This window comes from Acinonyx jubatus, chromosome D1 (genome assembly GCF_027475565.1).
Source record: "Acinonyx jubatus isolate Ajub_Pintada_27869175 chromosome D1, VMU_Ajub_asm_v1.0, whole genome shotgun sequence".
Lineage (NCBI taxonomy): Eukaryota > Metazoa > Chordata > Mammalia > Carnivora > Felidae > Acinonyx > Acinonyx jubatus.
Genome location: NC_069390.1, coordinates 68,125,875 through 68,141,928, shown reverse-complemented (window position 1 = coordinate 68,141,928; position 16,054 = coordinate 68,125,875). Strand labels below are relative to the sequence as shown.

Genomic DNA, 16,054 nt, shown 5'->3' with positions numbered 1-16,054 from the left:
GATTAGAAGAAAAATAAAAGGAATTTACTGGCTCATGGAATTAGTAGGCGTGGCTAGATCCGGAGGCTCAAAGGAGGTTCTCGGGGTTCTTTTTCTCTATCTATCTCTTAGCTGCTTCTGCATGGCTCTAATTCTTTTTACTGTTGGCCTTATTCTCTCCTGTCACAAACAGCATCTCTCCGTGTGGGAAGGAAGACGGCCATGGAAATCACCACCCAAAAGGAAGAGGCACACGTTCTCTTCCAGTGCTGGCAATATTAAATCTCATGGCAGGACTTTGGCCTTTTGTGGGTCAACATGCCCCTTTCTTAGACCAGGAGTAAACAAACTGTGACCCACAGGCCAAATCAAACCTACCTCTTGCTTTTGGACAGGATGCAAGCTAAAAATGATTTTGTCATTTTTTTTTTAAGTTTATTTATTATGTTTGAGAGAGAGGGAGAGAGAGAGAGAGAGTCCCAAGCAGGCTCTGCACAGTCAGCACAGAGCCCGATGCAGGGCTCTATCACACAACTGTGAGATCATGACCTGAGCCAAAACCAAAAGTCAGACACCCAACTGACTGAGCCACCCAGGCACCCCTGGTTTTGTCCTTTTTAAACGGTTGGGGGGAAAAAAGCACAAAGGGAGGATAATATTGGGTAATGCCTGGAAATTATATGAAATTCAAATTTTAGTGTCCATAAATTTCAGTTTTATTGGACACACTGCACCCATTCATTTATGTATTGTTTATGTCTATTTTCCTTTACAATAGTAGAAGCAGAGTAGTGGTGACAGAGACCATATTGGCCCACAAAAGCGAAAATATTGACTTTCTGCTCCTTACAGAAAAATTGCGCTGACCTTGCCCTAGACCCATCTTGGTAAACAAGAAGAGACGACAGTCTGATTGGTTGGATCTGAATCATGTGCCCACGCCTAGAAGGCAGACAAGGTAAGAATAATAGTAATATTTTATACTTACTGAGTACTTACAGTGTGAGGCACTGCTAGAAGCATTTCATTGGTACTAGCTTCTTTTAAGTTGTATTTATTTATTTTGAGAGAGAAAGAGAGCATGAGCAGGGGAGGGGCAGAGAGAGGGAGAGAGAAAATCCCAAGCAGGCTCTGTGCTATCAGCACATAGCCTAAGGCTGGGCTCAAACCCATGAACCATGAGATCATGACCTGAGGCGGAGTCAAGAGTTGGACGTTCAACCTACTGAGCCACCCATGCACCCCTGTACTAGCTTCTTTAATCTTTATAATAAATTTTATCATCCCCATATGATGGACAAAATTACTAAGGCACAGAATGGTTAAGGAATCTGTCCAAAGCGACACAGCTAATAAGTGGTAGAGGTGAGATTTGAACCAAGCCATTTGGCTCCAGATGTCACTCTTTGGCCACTATTTGGGTTTGTTCTAGAGAAACAACGTGGGATGGGGGCAGGATGGTTCTGAAGGGTAAGGAGGGGTGTTGGGGAAAAGAAGCAACAGATACCCATAATAAGGTCAGATCAATATGGGTTTAAAAAAACTTTTATTTAACTTCTTAGAACCTTAGATTTTATTTTTATTTGGTTTTGTTTTTGATCTAGTGTGAAATAGACAAGATCTGCCTTTTGCGGTGGTGGTAGTGGTGTTGGCTAACATTGATGGAGCACTGACTTTGGACTAATCCTAGCCTAGGTGTGTTGTCTCACTGAGGAAGCCAAAGCTTTGAAAGGTTACACAGACTGCCCAGAAGTGCATGGTGAAGCAGTGCCAGGGCCCTGACGAGAAGCTAGGTCTGTCTGGCTCAAACGCGTGGGCACATAACCATTATACCACACAGCCTCCCATCTGCGAGGATGCAGAGAGATAAGTTTTCAAATGGACACAGTAGAGAGCCTGACACATTATAGGCAGTCAATTCAGGTTAGTTTCTTTTCTTCTCCATTCCTGACTTTTCCTATTCCCATAATGGAGATGTATATGAGCAAGGAATCCATATGTATCCTTGAAGAGTCCTTTTGAAGAATGCTTTAAGTAAAATTAAAAAAAAAATCTCCCTTTAATCAGTCTTGCTGTCAAAAGGCAGAGCAAAAATAGTAAAGGTTCAGAGAAGGGCAGTGAAAATAATTTGTGGCATGCATGGCAGAAGAGGCATTCCAAACCCTGGGATCATTTCATTTGGAAAGGAAAGCTCCCAGAGGCACAATGTTTACAGTATCACAAGCTGACGACAGGTATAGGAAAGGCTAATCAGGACCTGGTATTTACTTTTGTCCCCAAAATACAAGGACGAGACTGTTTAACGCATTGTATAATAGCCGTGTCACCTTCCACTTTGGAACACTATCAAAGTGAGCTTTACCCTCCCTTCCTACTGGCCCTGGTGCCAAGCCACACCTCCAGTCCCGATCAGTACACAAGACACTGCACTCTACACGTACTGTTCAGAAGAGAGATTTCTAGCGGGAAGGTGTGCTGGGGCCATGCAGACCAGCGTCCTCTGTTATACGTAAAATAGAAGCCCCAGTAAGGTGAATGGTTTGTCCAAATTTGCAGGGTGAGCTCATTGCACATCTAGATTTAGTTTGGCCTTGTGGTCAGAGGAACTGGATTGCGGTCCTGACTATGCCTTCATGACCTTTGGGAAACTCAGTATCCTCATTTTTAACACGGATGGAGATCAAATAATGAGAGCAGCCTAATGCTCAGTTAAGTGTATTGTGGCTTTACTGCTCAGTTCAGCATATTCCCCCCTATCCTTTTGCTCCTTGGAATCACCTTACAAAGGAAAAGAGCCCAATGCTGGGTTGTTGAAAAAACAAAAAAAGAGGAAGATGCAGCACCCCCTCCCCCTGTTCACTTCCTCCCACCAACAATAAAGTCCAAACTTCGAAAGAAACTAACTTGCAAACGGTCAATGCTAGAGGCTAGAGGCCTTTCCCTGAGTGCAACCTTGTGGTCAGATACTGGCCAGGGCAATCCTTGAACAACTTGGTTGCCATCCAAGTCTGTTTTCAGCGGGGAATAAAGTTCATGTTTTGGAGGCAGTATCCTTGACTTTTTTATCCTGTTATTCAAATATTTCCTAATAATCTTCAGCATTTATACACTCAAGAGACCTTGAAGGAAAAGGATGCAGGGCTCCAGTCTTTTTTCCTTCCTTTTGCTAATGAATAGATGTTTTCTTTCTGAATTCACTGGCCCTATCACCCTATTTTTTTTTTTCACACTCAACCTTACAAGCAAGAGGTCAAATAGCAAATGGGAAACTGCAAGTTACCAAGTTTAGGTTTGGATTTAGTGCTGTGAGTGCCTTTTCAACATGGAAAAACTAAGTAGAGAGGAACTGAAATTTTAGCAAATACATACATAATACATAAATTATTTAGAATAAGTGTGGGTGTTTCTGGTGCCACCTATTGGTCATACTGTAAGACTGAACTATATGCAGTATTGTTCATTCCATAAATGGAATTTATGCTGCAGCAGTAACAGTTACATATTTCAATAGGCTGGCTGAGTGTGGAAATAGGGTGACTACTGCCTGAACATCATCTTTGGTCACAGCTACTTGGAAGTATAAGACTATTTTATTATGTGGTTTTTGCCTTGGTTTACTCACCAATTACACGTGTAAGGAGAAACACAGAATGAGGCATAATCTCTGGGAACTCTGAGATTAATGAACCAATACTCAGATTCAAATGATTTTTGTGTCTTGTGATTCAGAACTGGTGTTGGTGCCCTGCCCAGATCCCTTTACCAGCCAGTGCACCAAGCAGTTTCCCTTAGCTGCTGGGAAGTTGGCTAATACAATGCATAGCTACCCCCTTCTCTGGAGAATTGCCCCTGGCTAAGAGGGAGTCACCTTGACCAGGAGGCTACGTGCACGCACACACATGCATGCGGCCTCCACAGCTAGTGGCCAATAACTGGCTGTCGTGGAGGTATAAAAAGCCAGGCCTCCTAACCTTAAGGCAACACTAACGCTGTCATGCAATTTGTTGTTCAGAGTTCCCCACGGGATCGAGCTGAAGCCAAATTCTTGTTCGGCCCCCTTTCCCTGTCCTGTGTGATTTCTCCTTGAAAATATTCCATAAATCACTTGAACACAATTCATCTCAGGCTCTGCTTCCAACTATCCCATGGGAAGACATATCTGTAAATGATGGAAGCCATGGGAGCAAAATAGCCCTCCAGGTCTATGAATGTGGTTTTCCCAACATGCTCAAGTAGCTAAACAAAGCAAGACTTATAAGTAGGCAGCAGGTCCCAGTGATACTGCTCTGTGGGACCAAGGACCTGTGTGATGATACAAAATATATCCTTGAAATGGCACTATGCCTGCCTTTTCTGAGAAATGCATCCAGTTTCAAAATAGTACATCCGTGCTGGCATTAGACCTAGTGCTCCCAGGGGCAATGAAGAATGACCTGGAATTGGAGGGCTTGAGGCCTTAACACATTTCTGCATCTTCTGGAAGAGCCAGGGCTTTCTGGCTTGTGTCAAAGGAGAACTTTGGGGAAACAAAAAAGCTCTGCAGAGGGTAGCTCTGGAAATCTAAGGATGGTTGGTTGACTAAGTTGGGTTTTAGGTTGTAGAAGTTCCAGCTGGTTCTCCAGAAGTGGCATTGCCAAGTAAGAAGCTAGAAGTTTTGGGTCGAGTCAGTCCTGGGTTTGGATTGTCCTCCAACTTACTAACTCTGTTTCCTCATCCACACAAAGGGGACCATAATATTTATACCCTAAAGTTTTTTTGGGGGGGGGGTAGAAATAGTGTCAGTTTAGCATCTGGTATACATTAGCCAGTGAAAAAAAAGGAAGCTATTTTTCTGCACTAGAGTTGTAGCATCTGATCAGCCTGGCCTCTCTCACTAATAAAGGTCATATTCTTGCCTTATTTATTTATACAGCTTGTTTTGAGCCTGATGGAGAAAAGGATGGTGTTCATTTAGGGCTCTCTTGTGAGCCCCCAAAAAGCTATTTTATTTTTTTTATTAATCCTCAGATTATTATGATCTTCACTTGGTGAGAACTAATAGAAGGGTCTTGTATAATGCAAGGTCATCCTGTGTGGTTAAGAAGATTATACAGCGTTCAGATGTGCCTCACTGTGTGTAAGCAGAGCTAAAATCCAGCCTTCTTTCTCTCACCAAGCCATGAACCCCACAGGTAGTGTCCACCTAGAGGCGATCACTTTACTAATTCTCACAGAAAATGGGTTAGAAGCAGACCTGACATTGTGCAAGTCCTTTGTTCAGGGTTAAGGTCCTTATTGGGGCAGAGGGGACCATGAGGACCTTCTGAAGAGAAGACCCAAGCATCATGCTCTCTAGACTCACCTTCTCCCACCTACATGCCTGTCCTCACAAATAAAGCCTGACAGAGATATTTTATGCCATAGTAATTACCTGCCAGGGGTCTCCTCAAAATATGCTGCCTAGCTCAGATGTCCCCATACCATAATATTCAAGGTAGGGTCTGAACAATTACCAACCTCATCACCTGGGGTACTTGATGGAAAAATGTAATTTCCTGAGCCATACACCTGGCCTTCTAGATTCTATTATCTCTAGAGGTTAAATTAGGGAACAGCTATTGAAATATCATTAATGTCTTCCTCATAGGCTTGCTGACTAAAGAAGGCTTCCTTGGTCAAGGATTCCTTCATCCATGAAGTCTACAGAAGAGTCATGGGAAAGAGTTGAATGTTCCCTAGAAAAGCTCTTCCTCTTGGAAGAAGCCCAAAGATACAGAAGTCATGGGCTTCCTTTTCCCTTGATAACCTCCTTCCATTCCACATCCCATTACCCCAACATATATATAATATTATCTCTCATAGGGATCCTCCTCCTCTCTCCCTTTGTTGTTTCTGGTTGGTAGTGTATAAACATATCCTCCAGCAGGCAGAGGCAGCTTGGTGATGGCTATCTTTAAAATTCTTTAAAATTTGTGTTTACTTTTTAGAATCACATCTAGCATTTTCTATTGCTCTTCCTAGAGCCCTGGGTTACCCAAGACATTCCAAGCAATCCAGTTTTGTCCTCAGTAGCAATCCTAACAGTCAAGGAATGCCCATGTCCACATGATGGATTGTTAAGTTAATGATATCTTCAACTTAGCACAGTAGTAGTAAGTAACCTACATAATAGTAGCTACTATATAAGCACGTCACTGTCAACTTAAGGTTTGCCAATCAGAGAACCAAACCGAGCTGTCTAAAACCAACAACTACACTATTAGGCACACATCTAGAATTGTGTCAAGTTTACTTTGCCTGGTTCTTACATAATTACTTCCAAGTGAGCATTAAGGAAGAACTAATTCATTAAAAGATACAGCCTAAGAAACTTTTAACACCTATGCTAGGACCTAGCACTAGAGATAAATCAAACATGCCTCAATCTTCGCAAAATTCACAGTCTATTAGGAAGAATGCCTATGGAAGCATTCTGTGACCAACAGAAAACTATACCACTTAAGGGATTATCATTATTAAGGAGAGAGTCTTGCACTAGAACTTAGATGCTGAGAAGACTAGTAATATTTACTGACCACCATTGAATTTTCACAAAAATCCTACTGGTATCAGTTGGGTCAGTTATGATGCCTCCAAGTGCAAGAACTAGCAAGTTCAACTGAAAGTGACTTAAACAAGAAGAAAAATGTATTATCTCACTTAACCCCATGTTTAGACATAAAGATCAAGGGGTTGATTAATTCAGTAGCTCAATCGTATCTGCAAGAACCCATGTTCTTTCCATCTCTCTGCTCACTCATTGTATTGGTCAGGGTTCCTCAGAAAAACAGAACCAGTAGGGTATGTATGTGTATATATATATATATATATATATATATATATATATATATATATACACACACATGCATATATACATATACATACATACATATATATACACATACCTATGTACACACGTATATTTAAAGAGATTTATTATAACAACTTGGGTATGGAGGCTGACTAGTCCCAAGATCTTCAGGGTAAGCCAGCAAGCTGGTAACCTAGGAGAGCTGATGATGTACTGTCAGTCTGAAGGCTGGAAGGCTCAAAACCCATGAAGAACCAATAGTTCAGTTAGAGCCCACAGGCAGAAACAAAACAGTGTCCCAGCTTGAAGGCAGTAAAGCAGGAGGAATCTCCCCCATTTCAGGGGATGGTTGGCCTTTTTATTCTATTTAGGTCTTCAACTGATTGGATGAGGCCCACCCACATTAGGGAGAGCAATCTGCTTTACACAATCTATTGATTTAAATGTTAAACACATCCAAAAGTCCTGATAGAAACACTCAGAATGATGTTTAGCAAAACATTTAAGTGCCCTATGGCCCAATCGAGTTGACATATAAAAACTAATCATACATTCATCTTCAGTATTTGGCTCATACTTTTGGTTATGAGGGATGGCAGGAACACTTCCAGTTATCATGTCCTCATACAACACCCACAAGCTGGAGTAAGAAAAGGCAGAACTGGGGGTGCCCGGGTGGCTCAGTTGGTTAAGTGTCTGACTTCAGCTCAGGTCATGATCTCACACCTAGTGCATTCAAGCCTTGCATTGAGCTCAGTGCTGACAGCTTGGAGGCTGGAGCTTGCTTTGGAGGCTCTGTCCCTCCCCCACTCACACTCTGTCTCTCTATCTCAAAAATAAATAAACACTTAAAAAAATTTTAAAAAAAGAAAAGGCAATTTTTCTCCATTTCCTTTCTGAAAGTTAGGGAAAATGTCCCAAGGGATGAGCCTTCCCTACCTACCCTGCACACTCCTACATCCATCCCATTAGCTAGAATTATGTCATATACCCATTCCTAATGCAATCACTTGCAAGGGGAAAATTTACCTCATGCCCTAAGATTAGGAAAGAGCTCATCTTTTTATGAGTCACTTGATATCCTGATACATTATTGTTAGGAAGGAAGAAAGGTATGGATTGGACACATAGGGTTGGGGGAAGATACTGGCTCAATGACCAACAATGTCTTCCACAAGTTCTATTATCCTATTTTAAAGGTATGAACACTAAGGCTCAAGAGACTGAGTTGGTCAGCATCACATACCTAGCAAACTGTCTGGCATGAAGTTCCAATCAAATCCTTCTGGCTCTAATTTGCTTGTTCTTGCGCTATTTGCAGGTCTATTTTAAATACTCCTAACTACCTCTGTCCTGTACTGTAGTCTTGGGCACATACCTTATTCCCTCCAATTCTTTGTCTTTATCACTGATAAATAGACATAACAATAGTCCTTACCTTTTAGAGTATCACTTAACTTAGTGTGTGTAAAGTACTTTCACTATTACAGATCTTCCTTGATTCGTGATGGAGTTACATGCCGATAAACCCATCAAAAGTTGAAAATATTGTTAAGTAAAAATGTATTTAATCTATTGAACATCATGACTTAGCCTTGCCTACCTTCAGTGTGCTCAGAATACTTATATTAGCTTACCATTGGGCAAAATCGTCTAACACAAAGCCTACTGTGATTTTATAATAAAGTGCTGAATATCTCACGTAATTGACTGAATACTGTACTGCGTGAAAAATAGAATGGTTGTAAGTGTATGGATTGTTCACCCTTGTGATTATGTGGCTGCCAAGAGCTGTGCCTTGCTGCCACTGTCCAGCATCATGAGACAGGATCATCCCCCACAGTGTTAGCCTGAAAAAGATCAAAACTCAAAGTTCGAAGTACAGTTTCTACTGAGTGTGTATTTTTTTAATGTTTATTTTACTTTTGAGAGAGAGAGAGAGACAGAACATAAGCAGAGGAAAGGCAGAGAGAGAAGGAGACACAGAATCTGAAGCAGGCTCCAGGCTCTGAGCTATCAGCACAGAGCCTGACGCAGGGCTCCAACCCATGAACTACGAGATCATGACCTGAGTCGAAGTCGGACGTTCAACCAACTGAGCCATCCAGGTGCCCCTCTACTGAGTGTATATTGCTTGTGCACCTTGTAAAGTCAAAAACTCATGAGCTGAACCATTGTAAGTTATGGACTGTCCATATTTGCTGCTCCACCACAGTGTAAAAAAACCACATATTGTACAACTGTAGGGGGCACTATTTACCTAGAATATAAAATGAATTATGCCCCTGGAGTTTCACCAATGCATCACACTTACTAAGAGGCACAGAAAACTTACCTCTAGAATGAGGGGTGGTGACTTCTTGGGTTTAAGTAGTACAACACTGGCAAGTTTTAACTCAATGCCACAACAAACAGGTGAAAGAAAGCCAAGAGAATTTTCTAAGGCCGATGATAAGGACCTTCATATATGGATCTCATTCTCACATAAGCGCTAGGATGATAAAGAAATTTTGTTACTGCTTCTGTTTTCCCTGTAGAGAGTTACTGTGCTAGGGCTTAATTCTAAGAAGGAAACAGAATTTCCTAATTTCCTTGCTAGAAGATATTGTCAGTCATTCAACACCCTTTCCTGGGGGCTCACTGTGTTTTTGTGTTCTACATGCCAAGAGATGATTCTTGTAAATACTGATCTGTGAAGTCAGAAGGCCTGACTTCTAGTCTTATTCTGTGTCTAGCTAGCAGTACCAAAGTGGAGAGTCACTTAACATTTCCTTTTCTCTCTGTAATCACATGTATCTGCCAATGAGGTGATGAGGTAGATTCTTTGGTCTCTAAGAGTGTCTTCCAGTTCTGACATTCTCTAAGCCACATAACTCCCATTGCCCTGGCTTCATGCTGATGCTGGAATTCAGATGTTGGAATTATAATGTTTCATTAGCAAGGATGTCTTGGCTCATGCCTCAAGGGAGGCTTTAACAGCACAGAAGCAGAAATGGGAAAGTCATTCAATACAACTCCTCTGAAAGCAATGTTTGGACAAGAAGGAAGGAGAAACACGATGGCTGGAGCAGAGGAGGGACTGGCCACTCTGAAGGGCGGGCAGGCAGGGCAGATCCCGTCATCCTCAGCGCAAGTGGTCATATGTGGCAGTATAACTGAGAAAGCAGAAGGGCCCAGTTATACTGAGCAATTTATCACCTCTCCGTCTTATATAAGCAGGCTGAACCCTCGGGTCTGATTAATGGGTCTGCTGCTTTTTACCCACAACAATGCAGGTTTGCCTGGCGAGGAGGTGAAGGGAAGACACTCTCATGTACTGTGAACAGTCCTGCAGGCAGAGGAAAGGATATCTAGTTCTAACTCTGTCTTGGGGAAGTCATCTCCACCAATTGGGTCTCAGCTTCTCTGTCTGTTAAGTGGGGTCCTGCAGAAGATGACCTGAAAGTTTCCTTCCAGAAACCATCTAATAGATGCTACTGTTTGTTTTCATGGGTCTGAAAACTGTTTTCTTTTTGTAACATTTATTTTTTATTTTTGAGAGAGACAAAGCAAGCGAGGGAGGGGCAGAGAGAGAGGGAGACACAGAATCCGTAGCAGGCTCCAGGCTCTGAGCTGTCAGCACAGAGCCCGATGTAGGGCTTGAACCCACAAACTGCAAGATCACGACCTGAGTTGAAGTCAGACATTTAACCAACTGAGCCAACCAGGCACCCCTCAAAACTGTTTTCTTAAAATGTGTCCCTTCTTCTTGTTTTAGAACAGAAATGAAACCCCAGGTATGGATTACTGTAGTCAAAAGGGATAATAGAGAAAAACAAGGCAGGAAGCCCTAAAATTCAGTCAAATTTTGAACCTAAAAAATTGAGGGCTACTAAAAGGGAAATCAGAAAAATGCAGGCATTTGGAAATTCCCAGGATGGGATAAATGAGTGATCTTTAATGTCTTCCCTGTTTGGGGGAGCTACTTCAGTAGCATGCATACTACAAGGACTCAATAAATAGTTATTGGCTGATTAACTTTATTATAATGATTAGGCAAGGAACTAGCTGATTATCAAAGGTTCTTTGTAGTTCTAACATCCTATGCTACATTTTGCTGAATTCCAAGACAGGTCCGCCTGATTCCACAGCCTGAGCTTTTAACCATTATGCATCCTACTTTACACAGCTTCATTGCCTCCCCAAGTTGGAATTCAGCCTTCTCGGGACTCTGTTTCCTCATCTGTAAAACAGGGAGAATAACAGTAGGTACTATACAGTTTTGTTCACTGAACAAATATTTACTGAGTACCTGCTAGGCACCAGGGGTATATTAGTGAATCAGACAGTTAAGACCCTGTGCTTGTGGAAACTCTTTCCAGTTAGGAGAAAGAGAAAATTGACAGATAAGCAAGTGAGTAACCCAGACAATGACAGGCACCAATAAGTGCCATGAAGGAAATAAAACAGGGGTAAGGAGTATGTGACTGGAGGGAAGGATGAGATGTGAGTGTTGGAGCAGATGTCTCAGAGAAAATGACATTTGTCAGGAAGGAGCGGCCCAGAGAAGATGGGGGAGAATGATGATGGCATTCTATGCAGAGGAGAAACTAGAGACCTTACAGCAAGAACCATATGGGCATGTTTTAGGAAAAGAGAGAAAGTCAATGTAGCTGGAGTATGGTGAGCAATGAGCAAGGCAGGGGGTGTGACCAAAGGTGAGGGAAGATGGCCAGACCTCATATAAGACTTTGTAGACCTCATAAATTTTGTTCTAACAGCAACAGGAGACCACTGATGAGTTTCCAGCAATTTCAGAGAAGACATGATCTGTGGAAGCTGGTTTGAAAATTTCCCCGTTTGTTGTGTAGAGGAGAGATTGTCAGTGAGCAACGGTGGAGAGATGCCTGTCAGGAGACAGGTGCCCAAATGATAGCTGATGAGGGCTGGACAGTTTGTGGTGGTGGAGATAGAGAGCAAAGTGATTCAAATTTAGGATATATTCTAGAGGGCACGTGGATTAAATGAGGTAATCTGTGCAAAACACCTCACAAAGTACCTGACAGAAGGGGCTCAATTAAGTGCTTGCTGTAGATAATAAGACCTGGTGCACGCAAGCCAGTCACACTTCCATTAATTCAAAGAGAAATCTGCCAAATACTTAGGTCACAGAGCAGGTTAGCAAACTGATTTAAGCTCTGATTATTTATGTGCCATTTGGGCAAGTCACATTTGTGGGCCTCAGTTTCCCCATTTATAAAATGAGGAGTGAACCAAATGAACTCTACGGCAGCTTCCAGAGCTAATATCCTATGAATCTTTTTGATGGGATATATCGTCAGGATGTGCTCAGAGAGGAAGAGTCACTATGAGTGAGGTAGAATAAAGAATTTATAACAAGGATTCCCCCTATAAAACTGTGGAAACTAGTGAAGTATTCTATGCCAGGCATTGCCTCTGTGCCTGGTGTTGGACCCAAAGTCAGTAGAGATCAGCCAGCCCCAGGATCAAGAAGGAAAGCTAGGCACAGAATTCGGGAAGTCAAGGGCAAATGAGAACACACAAACTGGATCCCAACTCTGTCTAAACATCTCTTCTCTTGATACAGATGACCTGTAGAAGCTAGAGCCCTTAACTACGGAGCTACTCATGCACCTGGACCAAGACTCAGAGAAGCCGAAGGAGGAGCTCATACAGGTCTGAGCGCGGACCCTGCCGACAAGTGAGCCAGCACATTCAATGTGGATGAACCACCACTGTGCCTGGCGCCCAACTCTCACTGTCAGAGTATAAAACATGGCTTCACATCCACCTCCCCGGCCTTATGCCAATTTCTCTTGTGGCCAATGCTGATCTGGAACCACGTAGGGAAGGGAATTCTGGCAAGCGAGTTCCAACGTAGCTAAATTGACAGTACAGAGCTACCAGAGTCTACTCCTTGTCAACTTGGCATTCATATACACTTAAAAAAAATTTTTTAAGTTTATTTATCTATTTTGAGACAGAGAGTGTGTGTTGCACAAGCAGAGGAAGGGCAGCGAGGAGAGACAGAATCCCAAGCAGGCTCTGCACCATCAGCACAGAAGCAATGAGGGGCTTGAGCTCACAAACTGTGAGATCATGACCTGAGCTGAGATTTAGAGCCCAACACAGAACCGACTGCACCACTCAGGTGTCCCTCATACATGCTTTTTTAAACGATACTTAGCTTTTAAGTGAAGACAACAACAAAATCATGCTTCCAGTTAACAGAACCCAATTGCCCCTCATGCAACTGAAAACATGCTATTCTTCTCCCTAACGGACAATATAAGGTCCCTTTATCCATCTTTGGGTAACATTTATTCTTTTTCTAGCTCAGTCACCTCCCCCTTTGGAAGTAAGAGCTTTGGGAGGTGATTAGGTCATGGGAGTGGAGCCTTTATAAAATTATTTTTTAATGTTTATTTATTTTTGAGAGAAATAGAGAGACAGACTGCAAGGAGGGGAGGAACAGAGAGAGAGGGACAGAGGATTCAAAGCGGGCTCTGAGCTGACAGAAGCAAGCCTGACATGGGGCCCGAGCTCATGAGCCACAAGATCATGACCTAAGCCAAAGTTGGACGCTCAACCAACTGAGCCACCCAGGCACCCCGAGAGTGGAGCACTCATAAAAGAGACCGCAGGGAGTTCCCTCATCCCTTCTTCTGTGGGAGGACATAACAAAGAGACAGACATCTATGAACCAAGAAATGTGCCCTTACTAGATGCATAATCTGCTGGTGTCCTGCTTGGAGCTCTTAGCATCCAGAGCTGTTAGAAATAAATTTCTGTTTATAAGCCAGCCAGTGTGGGGTACTGTGCTATGGCATCCCAAGTGAACTAAGAGAGACATAAAACAATAACCATCATGGATTTTGTGTGTCAGGAATTTGGAAGAACCACAGTAAGAATGGTTCTTCTATGCCTCAAAATGTCTGGGTTGAGATGACTCAAACAGCTGGAGGTAGGAACCACTGGGACCATGGAATCTACTTCCAAGATGGTTTATTCTTTCATACTTCTGGCACTTAGCCCGGTATAGCTGAAGGTCAGGCTCATCTGGGACCATCAGCCAGAAAATCTGCAGAGTGGTCTCAAGGTAGCGACTACTTAAAAGGCTGTTCAGAGCTCCAGAATGAATTTCCCAGTAAATAAGGTACAGGCTGCATGGCCTTTTATGACATAGTTTTGGAAGTCACCTGGTGTCACTTACACTGTATTCAATTGGTTGAAGAAGGCACAAGCTTTCCAAAATTCAAGGGGAGGAAATATAAACTGCCCTTCAATGGGAGGAATGTTGAATTTGAGGCTATGTTTTAAAATCACTCTAAGATTTTGTCTAGTCTAGTTCATGCTTATCCACAGCAGGTGGCTAGTTCACCCTTTTTCATTATTTAGCATCATTTCTGTTCTTTTCTCACCTGTATCAACGGATGAGAGGGCTGCGTATGAGAATATCATTACACGTGCTTTCTTTGCATGCTTCCCCGGGTCTCTTAGAAATTCATACACTCCTCATAGCTAGACTCACATTTCAAATTTTCTACAAACTTACTACTCACAGGTGATCTCCTGACTTATAACTCTTTGTCTGGATACTCCTGGATTTATGATTCCTAATGACTTCAATTGATAATAATGAGATCACTGGTCAACTAGCCAATGAATGTTGACAAGAAAATATCTTGGGCTGTTTCATGAAGTTTAGAAACAAGCTTCTGAACCAAACAAAAATTCTAGCCAAGGCATTTTTCTATCTTAAAATGTTTAAAAATCAGCACAGTAAAACAGAAAAGGAAGATAAGTGGTTGGCATAACATCTGAGTTCTGAAAGCTGAAAGCTGTCTTGTTAGGAGTGGCCTATAGAATAGACTTGACCATCATTCTGGAACCAGTTAAGTTGCATTTTGATGGTCTCCTACACCCAGAACATAATGAAGGCTTTCTTTTTCTAAAGAATTAGAGCACATATAGCCTGAACCATTCCTTTATTTATTCAACAGGCATCTATTAAGTGCTTTGAATGGGTCAGGTAGTGTTCTCCTTTGCTGTTCAGAAACACAGCGGTGAAGAAGACACAGCCTCTGACCTCAGAGGACTGTGGAAGAGATAAAAACCAAGCCAAACCAAAACCAATACCAATGAGTAATGGAGCTCAAGAAAAAGCACTTAACTATAAACAGGTTTCACTAAGGGCATGGACCACCTTTTACATGTCTCCATACCTCCCATAATGCAGCTCAGTGACAGGTCCACAATAACCTATCACTAAACATTTGCTAATGGTCTGACTAACAAATACTGAAATGTAACGAGATTGTAGAGGTACAAAGTGTGTTTGCATTATTTTTTTGCCTCCTGCACAGGTTTGCAGTTGCCCATCTGTACGTTAAACCATCTCCATGAACAGATACGAATGTCCTATATACCATCTTCTGTTGGTAGGAGGAACAACAGGGTTCTGATTCCTTCATATGCAAGAGCTCTCTGCTGACTTCATTCTTCAATGCTGGCTAGTGGTGCAAGTGATAAGAAGACAGTTTGGGGTCTGCCACTTAGGAGCCGTTACTTAATCTCTTGGGGCCTGTGATTCCTCAACTTTGAGCAAGATTAGTGCTCCTTTCTGCTTTACTCAGTACACATGACTTTATTTCATAACTGGTTTGGGTGCAGAGGAAGATGTAGCACCCAGACTATATACCAACTGATGGGATCTGGCCTGGCTTCTCCCCATGCTTCTGTTGTTCCACAGTCAAGTCCCTGTCCTTATGAGGTTTTGGTCCCAGTGAATTTTCCCCTCAAAAACTGAACAGGATAATAATGAACCATTTTCTTGCATTTTCTGTCAAGACTGCTCTTTGTGAGTTCTAAATGTTCTGTCCATATTCAAAGAAGCTGGTTTCTTCATGAGTGGTTGGAATAAGACTTCTCTTGGAAGCTACTGAATATGGATTAGTTGGATTGTTTCTCAGGAAATAAAAAGCAGGCTCTGGGGTGGCTACTTCAACACTTAATTGGGTTAGCAAAGACCTGCAAATGAGAGGCTTTCCTTAGGAGGGAAAGGATGTTTACGGCCCCCCACCCCCCTAGGTGGTGGGTTTTAACCTAAACCCTTGTCTTTAAATGCAGCCTTTAATTTAGAAACCATTACAAGAATCTATTAGAGCAGAAAACGTCAGGTTGGAAAATTAACACATCACAGGAGTTAATTAGAACCCAGCCTCTCATTAGATGCAAATAGAGAGC

General features: G+C 42.3%; 1 protein-coding gene and 1 long non-coding RNA gene across 8 annotated transcripts in view; one reads left to right on the top strand and one right to left on the bottom strand.

Annotated features, from left to right (window-relative positions):
• Window positions 1-15,130, top strand: part of LOC128311883 (uncharacterized) — a 60,877-nt gene extending 45,747 nt beyond the window's left edge. The window contains exons 2-3 of the long non-coding RNA XR_008290536.1: window positions 832-937; window positions 12,396-15,130. This is a non-coding gene — a long non-coding RNA (uncharacterized LOC128311883). The remainder of the gene's footprint in view (window positions 1-831; window positions 938-12,395) is intronic.
• Window positions 1-16,054, bottom strand: part of LOC113593790 (uncharacterized) — a 57,523-nt gene that overhangs the window by 24,687 nt on the left and 16,782 nt on the right. For 2 of the 7 annotated variants that reach the window (XM_053203768.1, XM_027039996.2), the window contains one exon: window positions 6,846-11,030. The exons of the other annotated variants lie outside the window; for them this stretch is intronic. In XM_053203768.1, coding sequence (XP_053059743.1) covers window positions 11,002-11,030 — 29 coding nt within the window. In that variant the 3' untranslated portion in view covers window positions 6,846-11,001. Of the gene's footprint in view, window positions 1-6,845; window positions 11,031-16,054 lie in introns of those variants that run through there. 7 annotated transcript variants of the gene reach the window in all.